Source organism: Brachypodium distachyon, chromosome 2 (genome assembly GCF_000005505.3).
Source record: "Brachypodium distachyon strain Bd21 chromosome 2, Brachypodium_distachyon_v3.0, whole genome shotgun sequence".
NCBI lineage: Eukaryota > Viridiplantae > Streptophyta > Magnoliopsida > Poales > Poaceae > Brachypodium > Brachypodium distachyon.
The window spans coordinates 20336428-20359393 of NC_016132.3; the positions used below are offsets into that span (position 1 = coordinate 20336428).

The 22966-nt window shown below is 43.6% G+C and overlaps 2 protein-coding genes across 3 annotated transcripts; one reads left to right on the forward strand and one right to left on the reverse strand.

Annotated features, from left to right (window-relative positions):
- Positions 1–487: 487 nt before the first annotated feature.
- LOC100831842 (pentatricopeptide repeat-containing protein At4g13650) lies at positions 488–4294 on the reverse strand. Of its 2 annotated transcripts, XM_024460205.1 has the most exons (4): positions 1392–4294; positions 1265–1312; positions 945–1159; positions 488–875 (listed from the first exon to the last, which is right to left on the reverse strand). In XM_024460205.1, exon 1 carries the CDS (start codon positions 4199–4201, stop codon positions 1427–1429), a length of 2775 nt encoding a protein of 924 aa, XP_024315973.1. In that variant the 5' UTR covers positions 4202–4294; the 3' UTR covers positions 488–875; positions 945–1159; positions 1265–1312; positions 1392–1426. The 2 variants fall into 2 exon arrangements, with proteins under 2 accessions (XP_024315973.1, XP_024315972.1); XM_024460204.1 differs by having other exon boundaries at positions 1265–4294.
- A 7411-nt stretch (positions 4295–11705) lies between these two features.
- LOC100832139 lies at positions 11706–19871 on the forward strand. The gene is made up of 18 exons (XM_003568227.4): positions 11706–11979; positions 12667–12736; positions 12821–13324; positions 13417–13590; positions 13705–13818; positions 14108–14166; positions 14286–14352; positions 14460–14511; positions 14607–14699; positions 15165–15248; positions 15359–15774; positions 15924–15985; positions 16960–17029; positions 17353–17433; positions 17512–17613; positions 18322–18455; positions 18748–18841; positions 19301–19871. Exons 1-18 carry the CDS (start codon positions 11936–11938, stop codon positions 19562–19564), a joined length of 2484 nt encoding a protein of 827 aa, XP_003568275.1. The 5' UTR covers positions 11706–11935; the 3' UTR covers positions 19565–19871.
- The last annotated feature ends 3095 nt before the right edge of the window (positions 19872–22966 follow it).

Below are 22966 nucleotides of genomic sequence, written 5' to 3' on the forward strand. Positions count from 1 at the left end.
CTGAAACCTAGCTGCTTTTTATGCCCCGATGCACTGACACTAATTAGAAACTGAAACTCAAACTGAGATGCACTTAAGACTAACATATCTCACACTAATACATCTATACTAAGATTAGTGTACAATGACATATACATGCATAGGCAAGGCAAAGTAGAAAATCATTAGGAAACGACTGATAACTAACTCATAACTGATAATCAAACCAGAGTATGAAATTGATAACTGATGGCAAGACACAGAGGGAACCGCTGGTACTAATGAAACTAAACCAATATCTGAAATTGACTAATAATGACTAAAAAATAACCGAAATGAAGAATAACTCTTACAGTCAAATGCTAAAATACTCCCTCCGTTCCATAATTCTTGTCTCAAATTTGCCAAAAAATGAATGTATCTATTCCTAAAAAGTGTCTAGATACATGTAATATTTCGACAAGAATTATGAAACGGAGGGAGTACTAAACTGCACTGAATTTTAAACTTCTGCACAACAGGAAAAACAAAAGGAATTCAACTAGGAGACACTATTACAATTAAAGAAATTCCCACTTACACAAGATTGTACTGAAGACTAATGACACAAAATGTAGCAACATCTTTTGGGATCCAAAAGTGCAGTTTCACGTTGGAGAGCCTAGGATCTAAATGAACACCCGCAGTACTTGGAGAGCCCACGGCACTCATTACTCTGTCCACATTATATATCCAATTCATATGGACCCCGCAAGGTTCTATATTAGACTATTAAATCAAATTCATACAAGATATGCCAGATTTCAGTTTCCTCTGCATTAAAGTGTACATTTGTGTCTCCTTTATGCACTTCATATATATTCGGCGCCTTTCACCAATCCTGGTGTTACTGAGTTCTGGAGAAAAGAAGAAATGTCAGGGGAAAAAAATGAGAATGATTTGTGCCTGATAGGGAATAATCAAACCTCTAGAGTCAAATCCTGATTGCAAGATCCAGATCAAGAGGAATATATAAGCAGGAGTTAGTCTCGGAGATTCTGATCCTGCATGAAACTATGCCGCCCAATAGTTCTCTTCAGGGCCTAGCCCTGACTGTTACTCGGCCCAGCTCCAGCACAAGAAGAAATGTGTTGAAGGAAGGTCACTTACAATGCAGTACAAAGTCGTAGATCGCCTCCACCTGATTCAAGCGAGAGAGTTCATATAAAAGACCTACCATGTCTATGGCGCCGAAAAGGCACTGAGCAAGACTGAAAAACACCACTGGTGTTGGAGACAGGACTACCTGAGCCAAAATCCTGTATATTTTGTTGTCTGGCGTTGCTGCCTGGATCTGCAATTATCATGCTGAGAAAGCTGTACTTCACATGTAAATTTCTTAAAATATCATTTGAATGAGAAAAAATGGCAACCTTGGGGAAGCGTACTTCAGGGACTTCAGTACGCCTCACCAGTAGTCTCCACATGAACAACTGCCATTGTTAAAATGGTGAAATCTGTACACATCTCGCAATACAATTTCTCTTCCCATGACTCCAGAGGTAAACTTCATCCAAGTGTGACAGTCGTTACAGACACGGAGGTTCTTAATCACTCTAAGGGGCATACAAGAAGGCAAACTCATCAATCCAAAAGCCACTGCTAACTTCTCACTATGGACAAAAGCAGTGGGGTCTTTCCCTTCTTTCTCTTTTTCATGAAAGAGATGATAATTCTCTTGCTTGTACCCTATTTTGTATAACCTATCATTTAGGTGAGACAAAAAATTGTATATCTGATCAGCCAAGGGGTGTAACCGGTCACCAACAAAGAATGCATGAACTACATTCTTTACTTCAATCCAGCTACGGCCTGGTTCCTTTCTGACTCCTCTGTCTTTCATTATCTTTCTGATCTGATCTCTACTGGCCCACTTTCCGGTAACAGCATATGCATTTGAAAGGAGAACATATGATGCTGAATCATGAGGTTCCAACTCCAGGAGATGCTTGGCTGCAAACTCTCCAATTTCAAGGTTTTTGTGTACTTTACAAGCACTGAGAAGGGTTCTCCAAACCATTGAATCTGCAGGGATTGGCATTTCCTCAACAAATCTCTTTGCACGGTCAAGTTGCCCAGCCCGTCCCAGAATATCAACAACACAAGCATAATGATCAGGCCTTGGATGAATTCCGTGCTCATTAGACATGGATTTGAAGTAGCAAAGGCCCTCCTCTACCAAACCCACATGACTGCAAGCAGTTAAAACGCCCACGAAGGTAACATCACTTGGTTTTAGACCTTGTTGCTTCATTTGATCAAATAGATCCAAAGCCTCTAGGCCACGTCCATGCTGTGAGCAACATGTAATAATAGTATTCCATGACACCTCATTCCTCTTGGTCATTTCAAAAAAATCCATCTTGGCATCCTCAATGCTTCCACACTTCCCATATAGTGAAATCAAAGCATTGGAAATTTCAGTTTCAGAGGTGTAACCTGTTTTAATAACTCTAGCATGTATTTGCTTCCCTTGTTTTATATCTGCAAGGTTAGCTGAAGCACTGATAGAGGATACAAATGTAAACACATTATACTTGGCACCTGCTTGATCCATCTTCATGAATACCTTGAGGGCTTCTTCATATAGACCACTTTGTGCAAAGCCAGATATCAATCCATTCCATGTTATTCCTTCTTTATGTTCAATTGCCTCAAATGAAGAGAATGCTTCTTTGCTTATTCCACATCGTGCATAAAGGTATACCAATCCATTCCAAATCGAAACATCTGCAGAATAACCTGATACATAAACCCGGGCGTGAATCTGCGAACCCTGATGCACTGCTTTAATTCCTGCACAAGCACTTATGGCACTTGCTAGCCCTATGTTATCTGGCCAAATTCCACATGCCTGCATTTCTTTGAATGTTTCAAGGGCCTCCTTGCAAAACTCATGTTGGACATATCCAGCAATCATGGACGTCCAGGAGACCACATCTTTTTCTTCAATCATATCAAGAATTCTCTGAGCTTTGTCAAGCCACCCATATTTGGAGTACATATCTATCAATACACCACTAACATACATATCAGACTGGAAACCATTTTTTATAGTTAACGAATGAATCTGCTCTCCAAGGCCAATTTCTCCAGTGTGAGTGCATGTCCTTAACATACATGGATAAGTGAATTTGTTAGGACGTACACCAGCAGCTAGCATTCGATAAAAGATATCGAAAGACTTTGCTAAATCATCAATCTGCCCATACGCCACAAGCATCAAATTCCATAGCACTACATTTGTCCTGTCACCTGAATCAAATATCTGAAGGGCTTCTTCAATGTCACCAGATTTCACATAAAGGTCAAGGAGTGAGCCTTCCATTATGTAGTCCAAAGACATACCTGCTTTCAACAAATAGGAATGGAGCTGCTTGCCCTTACGTAGATCCCCAACAGCGGAACAAGCTGCAAGTAGACTAGCAATGGTCACAGAATCAGGACTCAACCCTGACAGCTGCATCTCATCAAATATCCCCAAAGCACGGTCACCATGCCCACACTGAGCATGCCCTGAGATCAGTGTATTGAATGTCACACTGTCGCAGTACAGCATGTCACAGAATACCCTGTCTGCCAGCCTAAAGGATCGACACCGCAAGTAGAGCGAGATGAGCGCATTCCCGACAAAAGTTTCAGAGAAGAACCCTTGCTTGTAAACTTGGACATGGATCAACCGGCCTAGCTGAAAAAGCTCAGTTTTGGTGCAAGCACTCAGTATGCTGGACAGAACATAAGGTGTAGGAACAACCCCAGACCGATGCATCTCGCGGTATAGCCTAACAGCTTCTTCTCCAAGGCCATTCTGTGCATACCCTGACAGCACTGCAACCCACGAGACATTGTCCCTGACAGAAAGCTCCTCAAACACCCGCCTCGCCCGTCGCACAAACCCTTTCTTCGCGTACAAATCGATCAGCAGATTGCCGATGATCCGGTATCCCGAGAGCCCACAGATTATCGCCTTTGCATGGATCTCCGGAACAAGCGGCCAACGCCTGCCGCTCCCCCTGCACGCGCGCAAGGCGCACGCGAAATCGACGGCGCCGAGGACCATGTACTGCCTGCACTTGGCCGCAAAGAGAGGCAGGAGCTTTTCTGGATCGTCTGGCGCGAGAAACCCGGCGAGCGGCCTGTTGAACGAGGCCGCTCCCCGGGGCGTCATTCTGTCGAACAACATGGGCGCGACGCAGTAGAGGACATCGTCCCTTCCGTGTCTGGTGCGCACAAAGCAGCGGCCGCCGCCAGATCGGGAGAAGGGAAGGAGGCAGGGGCTCGATCCAGAAGGCCTTCGGGTGGAGGGGAGGAGGCAGGCCTATAGTGGCTGGGCCGCAAGGTGGTTGTCGGGCTGGGCCAAAAAGAGAAGAAATGATGAGATTAGCTCCTGGATTTTTTTTCCTCTCTCAAAAAAAAGCTCCTGGATTTTTTTAAAGTTAAACTGCACATGTAATACTTTTCAAGTATGAATAAATTTACAGGTGATTCTCAAAAGAAAACAGCACTGCATGAGGCTGAGGCCCAGAAACGGCCCAAGACGGGTCGCGGGCCGACACGGCCCGTTTAATTTCGTGCCGGTCCAGGCCCGTAACGGGCCGGATGCTGTGCCGACGTGCTTTTTGAAAAAACCTGGCCCGTTGGCCAAGGATACATCCAGCCCATAATTTTCTCGAACTCTCCAATCCGCAGAAACATGAAATCGGAATCGTATGCCTCCGTTAAAATGACTTGCGGGCCGAGGCGTTCCATATGATTTAGAGAGTTCAGCCCAACTCCACCTAGTAGGCTCCGAACAAGCCGGAAGTCTTATCGTCTCCTTGGTCAATTTGATTCCAGACAAAAAAATAGGACCTATTTAAAAAAGAGTAAAATGCACCTGAGATCCCTATTCTTTCGCGAAGACGTCAAGTAGGTTTCTAATCTGTGAAAATGCACGTTTAGGTCATCATTGTTTGTTAAGTAGTTTATCCCAAGTCCCTCGCCTGTATGCACAGCTCTGGCCGCATTATGTGGCTGCCACCTAGGCTTTGGGCCCACACGTCAGACGACAACGTGGCGTTGCAATCTTATAAACCCCCCCCCCCCACCACACACACACACACCTATTCTCCTCTTATTTTGCGGCCCTCTCTCCTTCTCCTCACCTCACTGGCGTTCGACGAGGCGACGCTAGGCGGCGGAGGGGGCTTGCGGCTCCGGCGCGATTGCTTGGCGGCAGAGTTCGCGACTGACGAGATGGAACCAATCCGCAACAGCAGTACGGTACGAAATCTGGAGTCCTCACCTCACTGGCGTTTTCTGTAAGATTGCAACGCCACGTCGTCGCCTGACGTGTGAGCCCAAAGCTTAGGTGGCAGCCACGTCATGCGGCTGGACCTGCGCATACAGGCGAGGGACCTGAGATGAACCACTTAACAAACAATGAGAACATAAACGTGCATTTTCAAAGATTAGAAACCTACTTGACACCTTTCCGAAAGAATAGGGACGTCGGGTGCATTTTACTCTTTAAAACAAGGTTCCCCTAAATAAAAAAAATAAAAAAAAGGTTACGGTGTACTATTTAATAGGAATGTACTTTTATGTGTCTAGTTCCTCGATACAATGTTCTTAGAACAAACCCCACTCCGTTCCTAAATTTTTGTCTTGATTTTAAAACAAATTTGAACTAAAACCGCGACAAGAATTCAGTAACGGAGGAAATACATTTTAGGCCTTGAACTTTTTTTCGGAATTGCCCTTAAATATTTTGCAAGCCAAATGCTCTCAAACCGAGTATAGTACCCTCTCAACTCTCTAAAGCAGTCACGTGTTCCTTTCAGGCAGTCAAAACTACTTTTGGTTATCTCAAATCTCCACGCCACATATCAAGTTTCGTCCTCGTGTGTAAGAAAATCTATCTGGTTTACTAATTAGAGACTCTAGCCAAAATTTCTAATAAAATCTGGTGGAATCAAACTAAAAGGTGCAGTTTAAAAATAATATTCTTCTCAAAATATCATATTTCATATTAGACCCAATTCAACTACTTAATTATGAATATTATTTAAAAGCAAAACAACATAGGCATCTGCATCAATGGATGCACACGACCATCTATTATTATTTAGTGTCATGTACATCAAAGGTGTATAAAAGACTATATACTCCTGCATCATAGAATCTATTGGGAGCTTTACAAATAGGACACCCGATGCAACTCATGTACCACATAACATATTGGCCATGCGCACTAGGTAAACTGTTCTCGAATTATCATCTCTAAGAGCATTTTCAGCAGGAGCCCCTAAAAGAAGGCCCCTAAACAGCTTTTAGGGGCTCACCTCAAATTCTAGGGTCCCAAAAAAAATCAACCAACCTCAGCAGTAGCCCCTATTCCCCAGCCCCTTTTTTCTTTATGACACATGGGACCTACTTGTCATTGACAGACATTTTTCTTTCTTTTTTTCTTTTTTCGATTCCTTCTTCTCCACTGAAATTCTCCACCTCAACAAGGCTTCTCTCCCCCAACCATGGCTGCCACCTGCTACTAGGCAAGGTGGGCGCAGGTCAGCCAGGGTGTGGGGGTTGCGGAGCACGGGGCTGCGAACGCCGGTGCAAGGCGGCGCGTGGCGACGGGGCGCGGGGTGGTGCGGCGAGTCGTGAGGCGGTGTGGGGCGGATGGTCGCGGGACGGCGCGGGGCGGCGGGTCACCGGACGGCGCAGGGCGTGGGGCGGCACGGGGTTGCAAGTCGCGGGGCGGCGGCGGAACGGCGGCACGCGGGAGCGAGGAGGCGAACCGGCGGCGGCTCGGGTCGGATCGGCGACGCGCGAAGGCCTCGGGGGCGGCGGAAGAAAGAAGAGGCGCGCAAGGAAGATGGGATTGTGCGTGGAGATGCTGACGTGGCATGGATAGGGGCTGCCCCTGGGAATGGGGGCTTGAGGGTGCATTCTAGGGGCTTTTTTATTTTAGGGGCTTGAATAGGGATCCTGTTGAAGACATTTTTTGGCCTCGGCCCCTAAAAACAGGATAGGCGCCCTGTTTAGAGGCGCTGCTGAAAATGCTCTAACCGGTTGCACCTAATAGAAGTGAAATCTCGAGCACCAAGTACGCATCTAGTAAGTCACTATTACTTGTTAGATAGATAACTTACAAAAACTTGAAAGCTGTGCGCTTGTTAAAAACAGTCTCATTATGACAGTGCCTATTGACCAACGTACAACACAAACGCTGATCATGATATATAAGAGCTCTTGAAGAATCCTAAACCAATTTCCAAACATATTGGACGTGCTGGGCAGGGATGGAAAGTCGAATGCGAAAAAAAAATAGACCGTTGTACAACCTGGTGAGCAAGGGCATTCGGGGACAAGATGTTGTTGGATAGTGCATGGAGTCAATCTTTATCCAATTAATTAGCCTAATGTCTAGTTTTAATTCCACTTCTAAACATCGTGGACCTTTCCTAACGGCCGTTTAATGCCAATGTTAGCTAAAAATAGATTACGTTGATGTCTATGTTTAGGCACAGATAAAGATTGGTTAGTTTATCATAGGTCACAATTTTTCTCCTTTATATTTGTTAATATATATATCGATTTTGTTTAGTCATTTATTTCTATCTTTGCTACATATAGAAAATTGTGAATTTGCCTCACAAAGTTTTCAGAATGTTTAAAGATTTCAAAGGCTATAAATTATTTAGCATATATGTATGCATAGCATATCCTTTTATTAAAATCAAAAGGACATAACGCCCCTTTTCATTTCTTCCAATGAGATCGTGAGTTCAATAAAGTATCCACGTGCTAGGAATTAATTTAGTTTTGATGATTTTCTAAGTGTTGCTTAATTAGCTACTCTAGCACCTCAGCTCACCATGCTTCCAGGCCACATAATCTACTGCATCGACGGTATTAACAAACGAACGGCTAAACATGTTCCTCCGAAGAACATAATCATGTCGTGTAAAATCGATGGCACCCACCAATGACGCAGCGAAGCGCCCAAAATACTTTCATCAAGACGGAATGGGTGGGCAGAATTACAATAACCTATGTGGTCAAAACTTTTTTTTTTTGACATATGCTGTGGGACCAAATCGGCTGATCCCAATTCCCAAGACAATTAAATGGAGGCAAGATACCGAGATACCTAGATCTCGGGCGCCGATTCTCATTTTCGCTTATTGCTCCTATTTGTAAGACGAGTTTTTTGTCCTGATGTCAAAAAATTTCATTCTGCAGGACTTGCATCACGTACGTATTTTTTGTGATCCTCAATCGCGTTGCACAAAAGATCGGAACACTAATCGACAAAAAGCGAAGGTAATTAACAGTGTTCGGAATGAAAAGATGATGGCCGCGCTTAAGCAGCATTGTTAATCACAAGCAAAAGCGGGCAAAAGGATCGCAGCAGAGATGAACACACTGCCCCCATCAAACTCCATTCCTTCATTGTTCCATGCATAGAGAAATCTTCTTAATTTATGTCAATCGCAACGCATGGACTCATAGCTGCAGTAGCTTTAATTAATTAAGAACCTGCAATGGATGGGCCATTGCAGTTCTTGTAGCAGACGCATAAAGTGAGGTCCTTGCAGTGGCCGCTGTCGAAGCCCTCGGCTTTGCAGGGGACGTTGCAGGTGCCATGCTTGACGCACATGTTGCCGTCCCACGTCCGGCTCTCCCGACTTTCGCAGCCTTGCAATCCGATCCCTTTTGCATCCATCCATGTAAATTTTTTTTGCCAATAATTAACCATCAACTTGATGAATATTTTTTCCGTCCCATATTAAATGATTTTTTATTACATGTATTTAGATGTTTCTTTAATCATAGATACATCCACATTTAAACAAATTTGAGTCACTTAATATGAGTTAATATGAGACGGAGTGAGTAACATCCAAGCATCAGTCTAATTGAGAGATGTGTGGCTCGAGCGACGATGGTGTTCCTACCTGATGACAGGACAAGCAGCACCACCAGCCAAAAGTACGTCGACGCCATATGGATGAGCTGAAGTGTGATGTTCATACTTGTATCTCCAGGATTTCTATTTATAGCAAAAGTATGCCAATGTTGGCATGGTTATTCTAAGACACTATTAATTAGTGTATGGAGTCAATGTTTATCCTAATGTCTAGTTTTAGTTCTGCTTCCAAACATGGCTGGTCTGATGCTTATCCTAACGCCTAATTTTTCACGTGTAGCTCTCGACACTCTCCATATTGGCTCCCGAATTTTTCGGAAGGCCCCCGGCTAGGGCGGCATCAAGTCGACGGCAGCCTCGGACCCTCTCTTGATAACATTGCCTTTTTGAGTATGTACTAGTCCTTGTACTATTTTCTTCCATCAATAATACCAACAAAAAACAATTTATTATTATGTCAACGGAAGCATTAGAGCAAGTACAATATGAAATACTACATTTTTGCTAAGTTGCAGGGGAAAAAGGAAGAGAGAGGAGAGAAGCGGTCTGTCAGAGTTAGCTGTAGCTTAGACTTCTTGTGAGAGTGAGACGTGGGTGACGTATAAATAAAGTAGTGCATCTTTATAGTTAACTATTACACATGTTGACTATTGTATTGGCTATAAATGACATGGTATGGGATGATAGCAAGCAACCAGCTGTATTATTAATCTTACTCTTACATTGAAAAACGCGGATTCTGCGTCGATGCTCTCACGAATCAACAAAATCTACCCCTCCCTAGTAATAAAATCAAAAAGGTTTCCTTGGTCGTCGTCTGTCATGCATCAATTTCCGTGCCTGTCCTGATTTTTCGTGTCTCCTCACGCTCCATCGAACCTTCTTTCTCCTATTCCCACATCCTCCCGGTCTGCTGTCGCTGACTCAACTGCCCACTCCGCACCTCCCTGTAGTGACCGCTCTCGATACGCACCTGCGTCGGATCAGATTCCCGTGCAAGAGACTAGCAAAAAGGTCCAGGGCGTACCAGCGCTATCCACTGTCGTGCGGGTCCTCGTGCACGGCGCCACTGCGTGCTCTGTGACCTTTTTCTAACGCCACCCACGGCCAGCGAGCGGCGTGGATTGTGTGCCATGTCCGTGGCCGCGGCTGCCAGCATTAGCCCCGAGCTGTTGTTCGCGGTGCGAGGGAGAGCGCCAGGGAGGAGAGCCCCTGCACGTCGATGTAGAAGGCGGGGGAATGCGGTACGCCGCCAGAGGCGGCGGGGGAGATGAAGACGTTGGGGGCTTGGGGTTAGGGGCGGGAGTCGGCGCGGATCTTTCGCCTGGCTGAGCGAGCTCTGACAACCTCGCCGCGAAGATGCATGGCGAAATTGTGCGACCCCATGATGGGCGCCTGATACCTCCTCTCCTCATCCCTTCCAATCGTCCGCAACCCAAGAAAAAAACAATCAGCTCCCTAATCGGCAAGGCGTTGAACATCCGAAGCATGGTACCTTTGAGATATTTTGTAGGTAATTTCTGATGGTTACGCATGTGCATAATTGATGAAAATGAATTTTTATGGCACTGATTTAGATTTCAGATTGATACATTAAGTACGACTCACAATTATTAAAAATAATTTTATCAATATGTAAATAGAATGGACGAGCAAAGTATTTGTTTTGGGGTAGAGTGCATATGGTTTATTTCGATTGTGTTTTGTGCTTTGTTCATCAGTTCCAGTACTGGGTCACTAAGAACCTTTGATTAAATACAAGTGGAAAATAAAAACATCTATGTAGATAACACACATGTGGAAAATAAAACACCGTTGTGCAACAACACGCATGTCACGCTTAACTGTACGTTTAGGAAGTAAATGCCACTTTGATTAACACCCATTATTTTGTTCATTTTGATTGAATGTCCAATTATATTGTTATGATTTGTGTAAATGTGAATCTTCGCATGCATATTTTTTTTCTTTGAGGGAAAACCATCATGGCAACTTTATTGATCGGAAAATAATGTTACATCATTAACCAACAGGTCTCTAATAGAATCGGGTGGATCCTCACGCCAAACAATGAGCTGATCCGACACCGCTAAGGAAGCTAAAGTATGAGCAACGAGATTACTCTCTCCAAGAGAAAAATAAAAAATGACATGAGTAAATTTACGAGCTAAAAAGGCACACTCTTCATAGATCACAGCAGCTGGACCAATGGAATTCCCGGCATCTTGCATTGTCTTCACCTCAGTACAATCACTATTAACAATAATTCTGTTGCATCCCACCTGGCCAGCGAGAAAAAGACCGTCCTGAACAGCACGAGCTTCAGCAGACGTGCATCAGGGATGTCCGTGGCAGCACACTGCCACTGTACTGGTCAATATAACTTTCAAATCCCATAGTCAATGGAGCTGTTTACTCCTGTCTTTTCTTGGAAGCAAGCTGTTTATTACCCCTGTCTCTTTTTTGCGGCAAGTTTATTACTCCTGTCAATCGTTCTTATAAGAAAGTTGGGCCAATCAAGAATTGAAGTCTGACACACCAGCTACCTAGCCAGTGGCCAGATTGGAGACGGAGATAGCCAACAGCCCAACATCTACAGTATCCAATAGACAACACGAGGTGGCACCGCTCGCCCGTGCACGGAGGATCGGGAATTCGGGATCTCGGCGGCCTCGCGGTCGCGGCGGACACAAGTCTCGCGGAAGAACCAACCTCCGTTTCCCCGTGCATCAGGGAAGAAAGAAAGAAAAGAAACGCGCGGCGCCAGGCAAGAGTCCGAGGGTCATTCTTCCCTGAGTCCAGCGAGTCCCACCCGTTTCTCACTCGAGTCGCTCGCGCACGCAGGTGGGTCTCGTCTCGTTCCTTCTTCCCACATTCCGCGGAGGAACGGCGGGGCCAGATCAAAGCCACCCGCCACGGCACGTACTGCGCTAGTCCCGCCCCGCCCCGCTGCACTCCACGCTCCGCCGCCGCCACTCGCCGCTGCAGTGCGAGGAGGAGGAGATGAAGCCCAAGAGCCTCCCGTTCATCGCCTTCGAGCACAAGCGGTTCGTTCCCCGCTCCCGCTCCCGCTCCCTCTCCTCCTCCCGCCGCTCCGTGTGGTGGCCTCCGCCCGCCCCGAAAGTTTTTCTCCTCGGGATTTTCGAGGCGCGTGTTTGGCTTGACTCCCCATGTGTGCCCGAATTTGGCAGACGTGGGCGATAAACCGAGGATCTCGCCTCGTCTCTTCTCCTTGTTCCGTCGCGAGATTTCCGCGCCGCGTGTTTCTGTCCCACGTGCTTCGTTTTGCCGGGGATCTAGCTTCGGCACGCCGCCTCGCGGGAATGGTTTTTGCTGAATATTTTTGGGGGTAATGCCGTGCGAAATTGCTCGTGCCGAGACTGGCTGTTTTAGTGTGAAAGCACGCACGGGATATCTGGATCCCCTCCACCTATCGGAGGGCTAGTTTTATGCTGCGGATACATTTGTTGTGGGGGAGTGATGTTTGCCTTGTCGATAAGATCTGGAGTTCCCATGGAAATGACGCAACAACTTTAGGATTATTTCGGAAGTACACGATTCCACAATTGAGTTGCGACATTGTCATATTTTTGCTGAGTATGTCTCGCTGATTGAATCTGGGGCTGAGGGAGGATAGAGGTATAGAAGTATAGAACCCCCGGAGTTCTTGGTTTTTATCCGTTTATTAGTAAATACACTTCAATTTCCTTTCTGAAGCTGTGTGATTGATGCAGGGACGCCTATGGCTTCGCTGTACGACCCCAACATTTGCAGCGTTACAAGGAGTATGCAGGCATCTACAAGGTATAATAAATAATACACACGCCTGAATTTTGTATGCATTGCTGGTCTTGACGAGATGCACACCTTCTGGTGTTGTACTTGCAGGAGGAGGAAGAGGAGAGGTCGGATAGATGGAAGCATTTTCTGGAGAGGCAAGACGTGCCATCCGGACACAGCGTGAATGTTGAACTGTCTGTGGACGAAGCTGAAGCTGTAGTTTGTGTTGAACAGAATGTGGAGACTGGCAGTTCCGAATTGTTGCATGAGAAGAGCACGCAAGAGAAGAGCGAATCATGGAAGCCAATTCGGCCATCACTGGGCAACATCGAGCAGATGATGGGTCTGCGTGTTGACAAGAAGCATTCATCTGCTGGCAGGTTGCAGCCAAAGGAATCCACCCATCTTGTGACAGTCGAAGAGGGCAAGGTGTCAGGGGACTCAGATGATGAGTTCTATGATGCAGATAAGGTTGACCCTAGCCAAGAAATGCAGTCAGGTGATAGTGGGAATGCTGAAATTGGCAACACGGGTCAAGAAGATAAGTATTCTTTGAAGGAAGAGTTGGAGTGTCTTGTCCATGGTGGACTGCCGATGGCTTTGAGAGGAGAGGTACAGCCTGTTCCCTAAAGATTTTTCAATTTGTTTTTCTTGCTTTTCATTTGCTCAGTTCATTCAGTAGCCCCTTGCTTGTGTGATGACAGCTATGGCAAGCTTTTGTTGGTGTCGAAGCTCGTAGAGTAAACGGGTATTATGATAGTTTGCTTGTGACCGAAGGTGAACTAGAAGATGGACGTTTAGATTCTTCGACCTCAGAAGGCGTCGATGAAAAACTTTCGGCATTTTCCTCTGAAAAGTGGAAGGGGCAAATAGAGAAGGTACATAGTTGTGTTCATTTTTATGGGAGTCTATTATCCTGTTTATTTATTGTTAACAATTTGCTTCTGTGAATACTAACGAAGAATCCAATCTGCTTCATCTGGCTTTTATAGGACTTGCCTAGAACTTTTCCAGGTCACCCTTCTTTAGATGAGGATGGAAGAAATGCCTTGAGACGCTTACTTTTAGCTTATGCTAGACACAATCCAACAGTTGGTTACTGTCAGGTAAGTGTATCCACGAATGCTAATCGACATTATTTTTCTTATGTTGCTGGAAGTTATTTGCTTCCCTGGAGCCTCTGAATAACATTCACTGTAAAGTTGCCTGTCGTACTCCAAATCGCACGCCCATTTCTGAACCCAAAATCTACTATCCAATGGTTTCAGTGAAGAATGGGGTGACTGCAGAAGCCTTAATTAATATTCTCGTGTTACAATGCTACAGTAGACAAATGTTTACACTTGCCATTTTTCAGCTTTTCTCTTAGCAAGGTTTGTCTTACGAATACTGTAGGCAATGAACTTCTTTGCTGGTCTCTTGCTTCTATTGATGCCAGAAGAAAATGCATTTTGGTACGTCCCCCTATGACAATTTTTTCTACTGTTATTGGGTTTTGACTTCTGTTGATCTAAGATGTCAAGATAGTTTCATTAAGATAAGATATCTTTCAAATCTCTTGATGGTGTAACAGGACATTAGTAGGAATTATTGATGACTACTTTGACGGGTATTTTTCTGAAGAAATGATTGAGTCACAGGTACTGTGCTGCTCTCACTTTCTCTATTTAATGCTTGCATGTGCTGGTTGTTGAAACTCCATGGTCGGTTAATTCTTATGTGAGATTAACATTTGGTATCCATTCAGGTGGATCAGCTTGTCTTAGAGGAGCTAGTCCAAGAGAAATTCCCGAAATTAGGTTAGCTTATTACAAGTACAATACGGTATTGGTGCGATGCAACTCTTTTAATTGCAAAAAAAGCTAATCGTGACTTCACATGCTTTTCAATCCAGCAAATCACTTGAACTACCTCGGCCTTGAAGTTACATGGGCTACTGGACCATGGTTTCTATCCATATTCGCCAACGTGCTTCCCTGGGAGAGCGGTTCGTCTTTACTTATGTTATTTCAACAGTTCCTGCTTCTAGAAGTAGATTTTCTAGTCTAGCTTAGCTAACTATGATGTTACCTTCACAAAGCACATAGATGTCGCATAAGTCCAAGATGGCATCAGTTTTTCTGGAAATGCGAACAACATTAATCTGATGTAACAGTTATATCGACTACAACATCTTGTGATCTTTGTAAGGAGGAAATCATGGAGAAGTTGGTGATGCAAGCCCTTGGCCTTAACTTAAATGTGTGAAAACAATCATAACCATGTTTCTCTTTCACCACAAGTAATGGCTGGTTTCTTTACGTAAATGGTAGTTTCTCATAGTCAGTCATGTTTATTACTAGTTACCTCTATGTAAGCATCGTGCTTATCTGGTGCAGAAGTCTCATACATTTTCTTTGTGTTGAAAATATAACACAATTTTCTTATTCTATGTAATATTTGAACATTTTAGTTCTCCGTGTTTGGGACGTGCTTCTGTTCGATGGGAATCGTGTGATGCTATTCCGGACAGCTCTTGCACTACTGGAATTTTATGGTACTGACCATGCTTTTTATTTTTCATGCTTAGAAAGAAAAGAACATGATGATATTTGTAGATACATGAACTGAATCTAGACTGATGCATGACTTGCTGCGTAATCTCAGGCCCTGCACTTGTCACTACAAAAGATGCTGGCGATGCGGTTACCCTTTTGCAGTCTTTAGCTGGTTCAACTTTTGACAGCAGCCAGCTTGTCTTGACAGCTCGCATGGGGTATCAGTCTGTAAATGAAGCAAGATTGCAAGATCTGAGGAACAAACACCGGCCATCTGTTATATCTTCAATGGAAGAAAGGGCGAAAGGTCTAGGTGTCTGCAAGGACAGCGGTCTTGCATCAAAGCTATATAATTTCAAACGTGAACCTGAGCCACTGGTATCAATAAGTAATTCCCTGGACCAAATGAGTGATGTCACAGACGGGGATGTCAACAATGAGAGTGGTTCTGGAGATATGGATGATATGTATGGTGGTCTGACAGTCAATTCTGAGATTGATTCTTTGCCAGATCCAAAGGACCAGGTTGACATCTCAATCATCGAGTCTAAGCTTTATGACCTTTCTCAAGTGCTTGCTACGTGTGTCCCCACCATTTCTTCTTCTATGTTAGTAGAAGGTCAACTCAAGTGGTTGCTGTAATTTACTAATTTGTGTTAGTTGCATTGCTGTAGGTCATCTGGCTGAAGGTTGAGTTATGCCGATTGCTAGAGGAGAGAAGATCAGCTGTTCTCAGGTATATTTTCCGCTTCATGATTGTAATGTCACAGGTTAAATTTGTCATTGTGTATGTCCAATCCAGTATCCAGATATTCATGATTGCATTTTGTATAGATTGCTGGAATAATCTTAAATGTGCACTCACTTTTAAAATAGTTGCAATTGTTCAAGGAAATATTCCTGGTTTCTTAATGCTGTTTGGGGTCCAGCTTTCTGCAGTAACATGCACTGAAACTGGTTAATCCAAGGAATCTCACAGGCACGGCATAACCAGTTGAAACTTTACCAATAATTAGTTTTTTAGAGAACCTTGTTTCAGCTAAAAACTAGCTGAACTCCATATAATTTTGGTTATTTTCATTCTTGTTTTCTTGTTGTTGAAAACTTAGTTAAATATAGCATTTCATTGTATTCACACAAATCTGCCATAAAGTATATACACAAATCGGCCATAACCACTGAAAACCAAACTAAGATTGCTCTAACCTCCAAAAATAGTCTTGAATTGTATGGGTATACCATATCAGTCCTCACCTAGTTTTATGTTCGAAATAAAGAAGTCCCGACCTAGTTGTCTACATATCTCCCATGGACATATGCAAATTATTTCACAAGTACTCCCTCCGTTTCATAATTCTTGTCTCAAATTTGCCCAAAAATGGATGTATCTATATTTCTAGATACATGTAATATTTCGACAAGAATTATGGAACGGAGGAAGTATATAGGATTAAATCATTGACTGCTCTGGCGTGCCATGAGTTATACCATTGTTGTCGGTGGATTCAAATTGCAAAATGCAAGGTGCCTTTATATGACTTATTTCAGGGCGGTAATCAACTTTTCTCCTATCTAATGCAATACAACGAGGCCCGAAGCTTTTACATCTTCTAAAAAAACTGACTTGTTTCAGGGTGTTTTTCGTGCAGTATTCATCTTCTGCTTGGACGAAGTGTTCTTTTAATTGTTTTTGTTCCTTTTGCTATTCAGAGCTGATGAACTAGAGACAGCATTGATGGAAATGGTTAAGCAAGATAATAGGCGCCAATTAAGTGCAAAGGTATAGCCCAGATATACCTTCCATTGTGGCAGTAGCCAAATTGCACAGTAATCTTTTTTCTTTATCTTTACTGCTATGAAGATGTCAATTGGTGGCAGCGGTCTGTCCACCTTTGGTTGCATCATATGTTTAGATTCGGCACAAACGTTTAGGATGAGAGAAGATATGGAGATTTCTATAGCATAGACACAATTCTTTTGTAAGCATAATCATTCACCAAATTGTAGCTTTGCAAGTCTATCATAATTTATTTATGAGGTAAATAAATATGGTTTTCTTGGAACAAAATAATCATGCAAGTAACGACAACAATTCTCCTTTAGGCTGAGCAGTTGGAACACGAATTATCTGAACTAAGGCAGACTCTCTCAGACAAGCAGGAACAGGAGCAAGCAATGTTTCAGGTACAGTTGGTGTTGCTTCATTGTTCCAAATGTATCTTTCTAGTGTGACTTATTTACTAACAAGGAATTATATTGAAGGTACTGATGCGTGTGGAACAAGAACTGAAGTTTGCAGAAGAAGCACGCATCTCTGCTGAGCAGGATGCTGCTGCTCAGCGATACGCCGCAAATGTGCTGCAGGTTAATTAGCCAACTTGATCTATTGCCTTCCTAGACTATATCCGGTTTATGCATCACTTATTTCCATCAGAACTAACTGAAGTCCCATTCATGCTCAGTGTAGTGTCTAGTAAATAATCTGGGCTATTTTTGAGGATTTTGACATATTTATTTACAAAAAAAACATAGACTTGTTGAGAATAGCTGCAATGTTAGACTCAGAAGTTCTCGAGACAACATCCAAAAAGCTGGCTGTAGTATGGTTAGTAACCTTATCATCAAAATTAGCAGCTTCAAATAGATGCACCAGGCCACCTGCACTTTTATGCTGATTTAACAAGTTTGGTCACCAATTTCTTGTGGTCCTGAGTCGAATCGCTGCACCTTATGCATATCCCCACTATGGCATACTTCATTCCTTCTAATTAAATGAATAATATAATATCACACATATTACATGTTTACATGCACATAATGAACGTCCCAACATATCCATATCCTGTGTGCTTAGAAGTATATGCTGCTATGTTCTTCTTATGTTATTTTAACTAGCAAGTCTTGTTTATTTAAATGCTAGGCTCCAGTTTCTGTCATTCTTATGATGTTATTGCTCATGAAGACCTCCGTAAATATTTTCAGAATTGACATGCAATGAAGTCAGCTCTATACTTGCTTAATACTCTTTGTTTACATGATATACACTCACCAAGAATCATGACAAATTTGCAGGAGAAGTATGAGGAATCTATGGCTTCACTTGCCCAAATGGAGAACAGAGCTGTAATGGCAGAAACAATGTTGGAGGCCACGCTGCAGTACCAATCTAGCCAGCAGAAAGCGCTTTCCCCTTTGCCTTCTCCAAGGTATCTCAATCTTGCATCTTCAAATGTTACTTGTACCAGGCATCTTGCTGCTTAAACCTGGCTCATATCAGTGTGAATTTACGTATCTTCTTTCCGGTACTATCTTTTGTTCTGAACACCTTTGGTGCTGACTAGTTACGGCTGTTAATGTGCAACTATGGCAGCTTTCTATAGAAGTTTGCTTCCCCAGCATCAGATTAACAGAATGAACTATTGTGATAATTAGTTTGAGTTAAATAATTTTCTGCCATGGTGTTCTAATGTTGATATTTGCTTCGCGCTTCATGTGCAGAACGTCTGTGCAGGATGATTCAGTGCAGGAGTTCCAGCCCAGAAGAATAAACCTGCTTGGACCATTTTCACTGAGTTGGCGTGATAAAAACAAGGTATCTTATTCAGTTATTCTTACGGTCTTACAAGACAGACATGATGGGTGCATTTGGTTCAAGCCTAAACCAACCCTACCAAAATTTGTCTAGCCAATATTTATTTGGTCAAGGTTTGGGTTGCCCATGTTTTGGCCAATGTTGGCAAGAAATTGAAGTAGCATTGGCTAAGAAGCATGGGCATGCCAAATTATTTGTTAACATCCAAGCAAAGCCAAAATTTTGGTCATGACCAAATAATTGGACAATTTTTTTGGGATGGCATATACGACAGTGTCCAGTAAAAGTATAAACTTCTGTCATCTCAAGCACTAGATCTTTGCACATGAAAGCAATATGAAATTCGTTGTTACACTAAAAATGAAAGAAGCAATACTAGCAGATGTTCCATTCCTTGTGGCCCTGGTTGCACGAACACTTTTACCAGGTGAATGACCTGTCAGCATGGGTTCTTCTCAGGGAAAACAGAACAATGCTGATGACTGCATGGACGCCAAGCTTACAGACACTCTTGATCAATGGGAAGAAACACCGAACACGGATGATGCGAAACAGGGAGAAACACCAAAACTGGATGGTGAATGGACAGTAGAATTACCCAAAGGAGATGACGAGCTGATGGCAGAGACACCAAAGAATGACAGCGAGCTGTCAAGAGTCCATATAGTCACGAATGTTATGAATGGGCAGCATGAACAGTTGCAAGAAATAAATTTGGATTGATAATTACAAGATCATCCTTTGCCATATATCTTCACACTGGTATACGTTGCCGTCGAGGTAACACTGGATGCCTTCAAGTTTTGAACAGTCATGTATTCATGTGTCGCTGTACTTATATTTTTTTACCCATCCTTTCTGTTTCTTCTTTGCCTTTTAGAGTTTATTTTCTTTTTCCATTACAACTTTTGTAGGTCTATACTCTATAGGTCTCGAAATTCTGTCCATTGTAATATGAGAAGAGAAAATGGCAAGTTATATGGCTGTCCATTAGTCGTTGTCTTATGAAATTGCATTCCTTCTGATGAAATGTACCAAATGAGGAGACATTCTGCGCAACTACAACATCCTTGTTATTGCGAATTATCACCTCTGCTAGAGAAGAAGGGCGTGCTTGTTGTGAATTACCGTGCCCTCATCAACTGCGCCGCCACGCACCGCCGTAGCCTGCTTCAGCGCAACGATTTGGTTTCCATGCTCCGCTCAGGATCTTGGGTGGAGAAGCAGAGAGAGAGAGATCATGAAAAGAAGGAAGAGAACGAGCGAGAAAAAGGGATCGGGGGAAAGAACAGAAGGAGATCGGACGGTTTGGACTGTGCCGTACGGGTAGACTAAGTGGGGCACCTGCCCCACTTAGAATCTCCATTTCTCATACTGCGTATTACTACATTTTTCGGTGGTCTGGTTTATCATCCGAATAGCAGACATTCTGGGTGTTTAGCTACTCATGCTTTTTGATTGCACGAATGACCATCTTGTTCATACAAAAGTTAAGACAAGAAAATTAGATGCAGATAGTGGTTTGATCATGTTAGGTAAGATATTCATTAAGCTCAAAGCAAATCAAATTCCAATAGCGGTAGTAGTTTATTGTGTCATAGAAAAAGCTTCTTAATTTATTTCAGTCGCAACAGTGTATATATATATATATGGCTAGATGGATAAGCCTTGTTTGCAGTCCCTCCGGCATATGCATACAGTAAAGAAATAGCAGTAGCCATTCTCGAAGCCCTCGGCTAGGCAGGGGACGTTGCAGGTTCCATGCCGTACGCACAAGGTGCCCTGGTTGTCCCACGTCTTACTTCTCTGCTCTTCACAAGCATCCGATCCCATTCCTCCTGCATCCATCCACAAACAATGTGAATTAACCGTTAACTTGATGAATAACTTGGATCATCAGTCTAATCGGGAGATGTGTGGGTTGACCGATTGTCTTCCTACCTGATGACAGGACAAGCACCAGCACCAGCCAAACGCATACCGACGCCATATAAATGACCTGAAGTGTGACGTTCAGGATGAAATTGATGCATGTATAGTATCTCCATGGTTTCCATTTATAGCAGAAGTATGTGAACATTGACATGATTATTCTAAGATATTAGTTAATGTGGAGTCGATGTTTATCCTGTTGTCTAGCTTTAATTCCATTCTAAACATGACTGATGCCTTATCCTAACACCTGATTTTAATGCCAATGACATCGGTTGATGGCATATGTTTAATGAAGAGCTAAAAATAGCTTATGTTGATGTTTATGTTTAGGCACAGATAAAGATCGGTTGGTTTATTACATGCGCATAATTATTCCCCTTTAATTTTTATCTTTATATAGATTTTGTTTAAACCTTTATTTCTCTCTTTGCTATGTATTGGAAAATTTGAATTTTCTCGCTCCTGCCAAAGATAGTCATGGTTATTGTCATGAACTCCTAGTCTATATATATAAAGCACCCATATAGAAATCTTGACTTGAATTCTGACGTGTATGATTTATGCCCAAACACATATAGTAGTTTTGTTTTATTACAATGGGGGCACAATGCCTCTTTGATTAGTGCAATTTTAATATTGAATCATACTAAATCAGCAAGAGTTATTATGGATCGGAGGGAGTGCATGTTTGTTCTCTACTTCTCTCTTGTGTTCTAGAGTTTGCTAGGTTGTTTGATTTGCACCAAATGAAGTAATCTCATAAACAATAATTTTCGACACATATATTAGCATATGAATATTTACATAACTTCTCTATCCCTCTGTACAAGTTCAATAATTTATTTAAGAACACTCGGATGGAGCAAAAAAAAAGTGCTGAAGAAGGTGGGCGATAAAACTTCAGTTGTAGGTCGGTTCTCCTCCGATGCTGCTGCTGCTGTGGCCACCTGCTCTGCTTTTCCGGGTCAGAATGAGAATCGCTCCTGGGCACCACGAGGTTGCTGATGGTCCTGACGATCTGCCTCTTCAGCTGCCCCCTCTTCAGCGGCGGCCTCTTCTCCTTGGCGCCGTAGCTGCTGATACCGCTGTTGCTGTGTTGGCAGTAGTACTCCATGGCTCTCAAGCTGCCCCTGCTTGCTCCCTTCAATTTTCTTGCCTCGTCACTATTGGACGTGTGTGTGTTGTGTGTGAAGAAGACATGAGAAGGTGAGAAGTATTTATAGGCGAGGCACTGTTATTGCCGCACATGATATTTGGGGAATAATTTGACCACCTCTGGGCCATGATGTTTGTACAGAGAAGGCACCAACAAGGGGGAATTTATGCCCTTAATAATTACTCGAGTGCTAGCAGGCTGCTAAGCTCCGATCGAGAAACGACTGAAATGGCGAGCTGGACCTGGCCACTGACCGGTCCGCAGCAAAGTACTCCGTATTTCAATTCTTCGAGGGATTCATTTAACCCTTTAAAACCTGCCTCTGCCGGTCATTTTGACTATTTCTTCCGGGAGACCTGACCGTGAATCCGCCGTGATGGGTCACACTGGTTCCGTAGATAGTTTCAAAGTTCAGTATATCAGCCGTATGCGCTCGAGGTGTCAGCGTGCGGTGGCAGAGGGAGTGACACCTCGATCGCCCGGGATGACCACCGCTCACTGACCAGCCGCCGGCCCTGACCTTATCCGATATCCTATGATATTTATTTATGGATTGAACTACACAGCGGCCTTCCTCACCTGACGAGCTGCAGCGGCGCCCGCGTACTACCTACTACGCCCCGCGCGTGCTCTGCGTGCCCCCGTGTGCCGGCTCCCGCGTTCTCCCGGGCGCCAGCAGGCCAGCTCTCCTGCGACTCCCCAGCCACGGCCCACGCGCTGAAGCAACTGGGCTAGACACAGCACACGGCCCAAGCAGCAGCGTATATTCTTCAATTCCGCAAGTACGATCCTGGGAGCAAGTAACGAGTCATGTTGCCTTCTTTGAGTTTTGGCTGTGCTGAACCTGTGCATTACTTCGATAGAAGTGAGCGTTGTTTAATTTTTCTCATTTTGCTACGATTGTTATCCAAAGACAACAACAGAACTATCAGCTTTGGCATGTGGAAATCATCTTCTTTTTCATGTGAACGACGCCTGAGGAAAAAAACTTGCAATGACAAGATCAAACAAAATGATCGCTGGGGTAAAAGCTA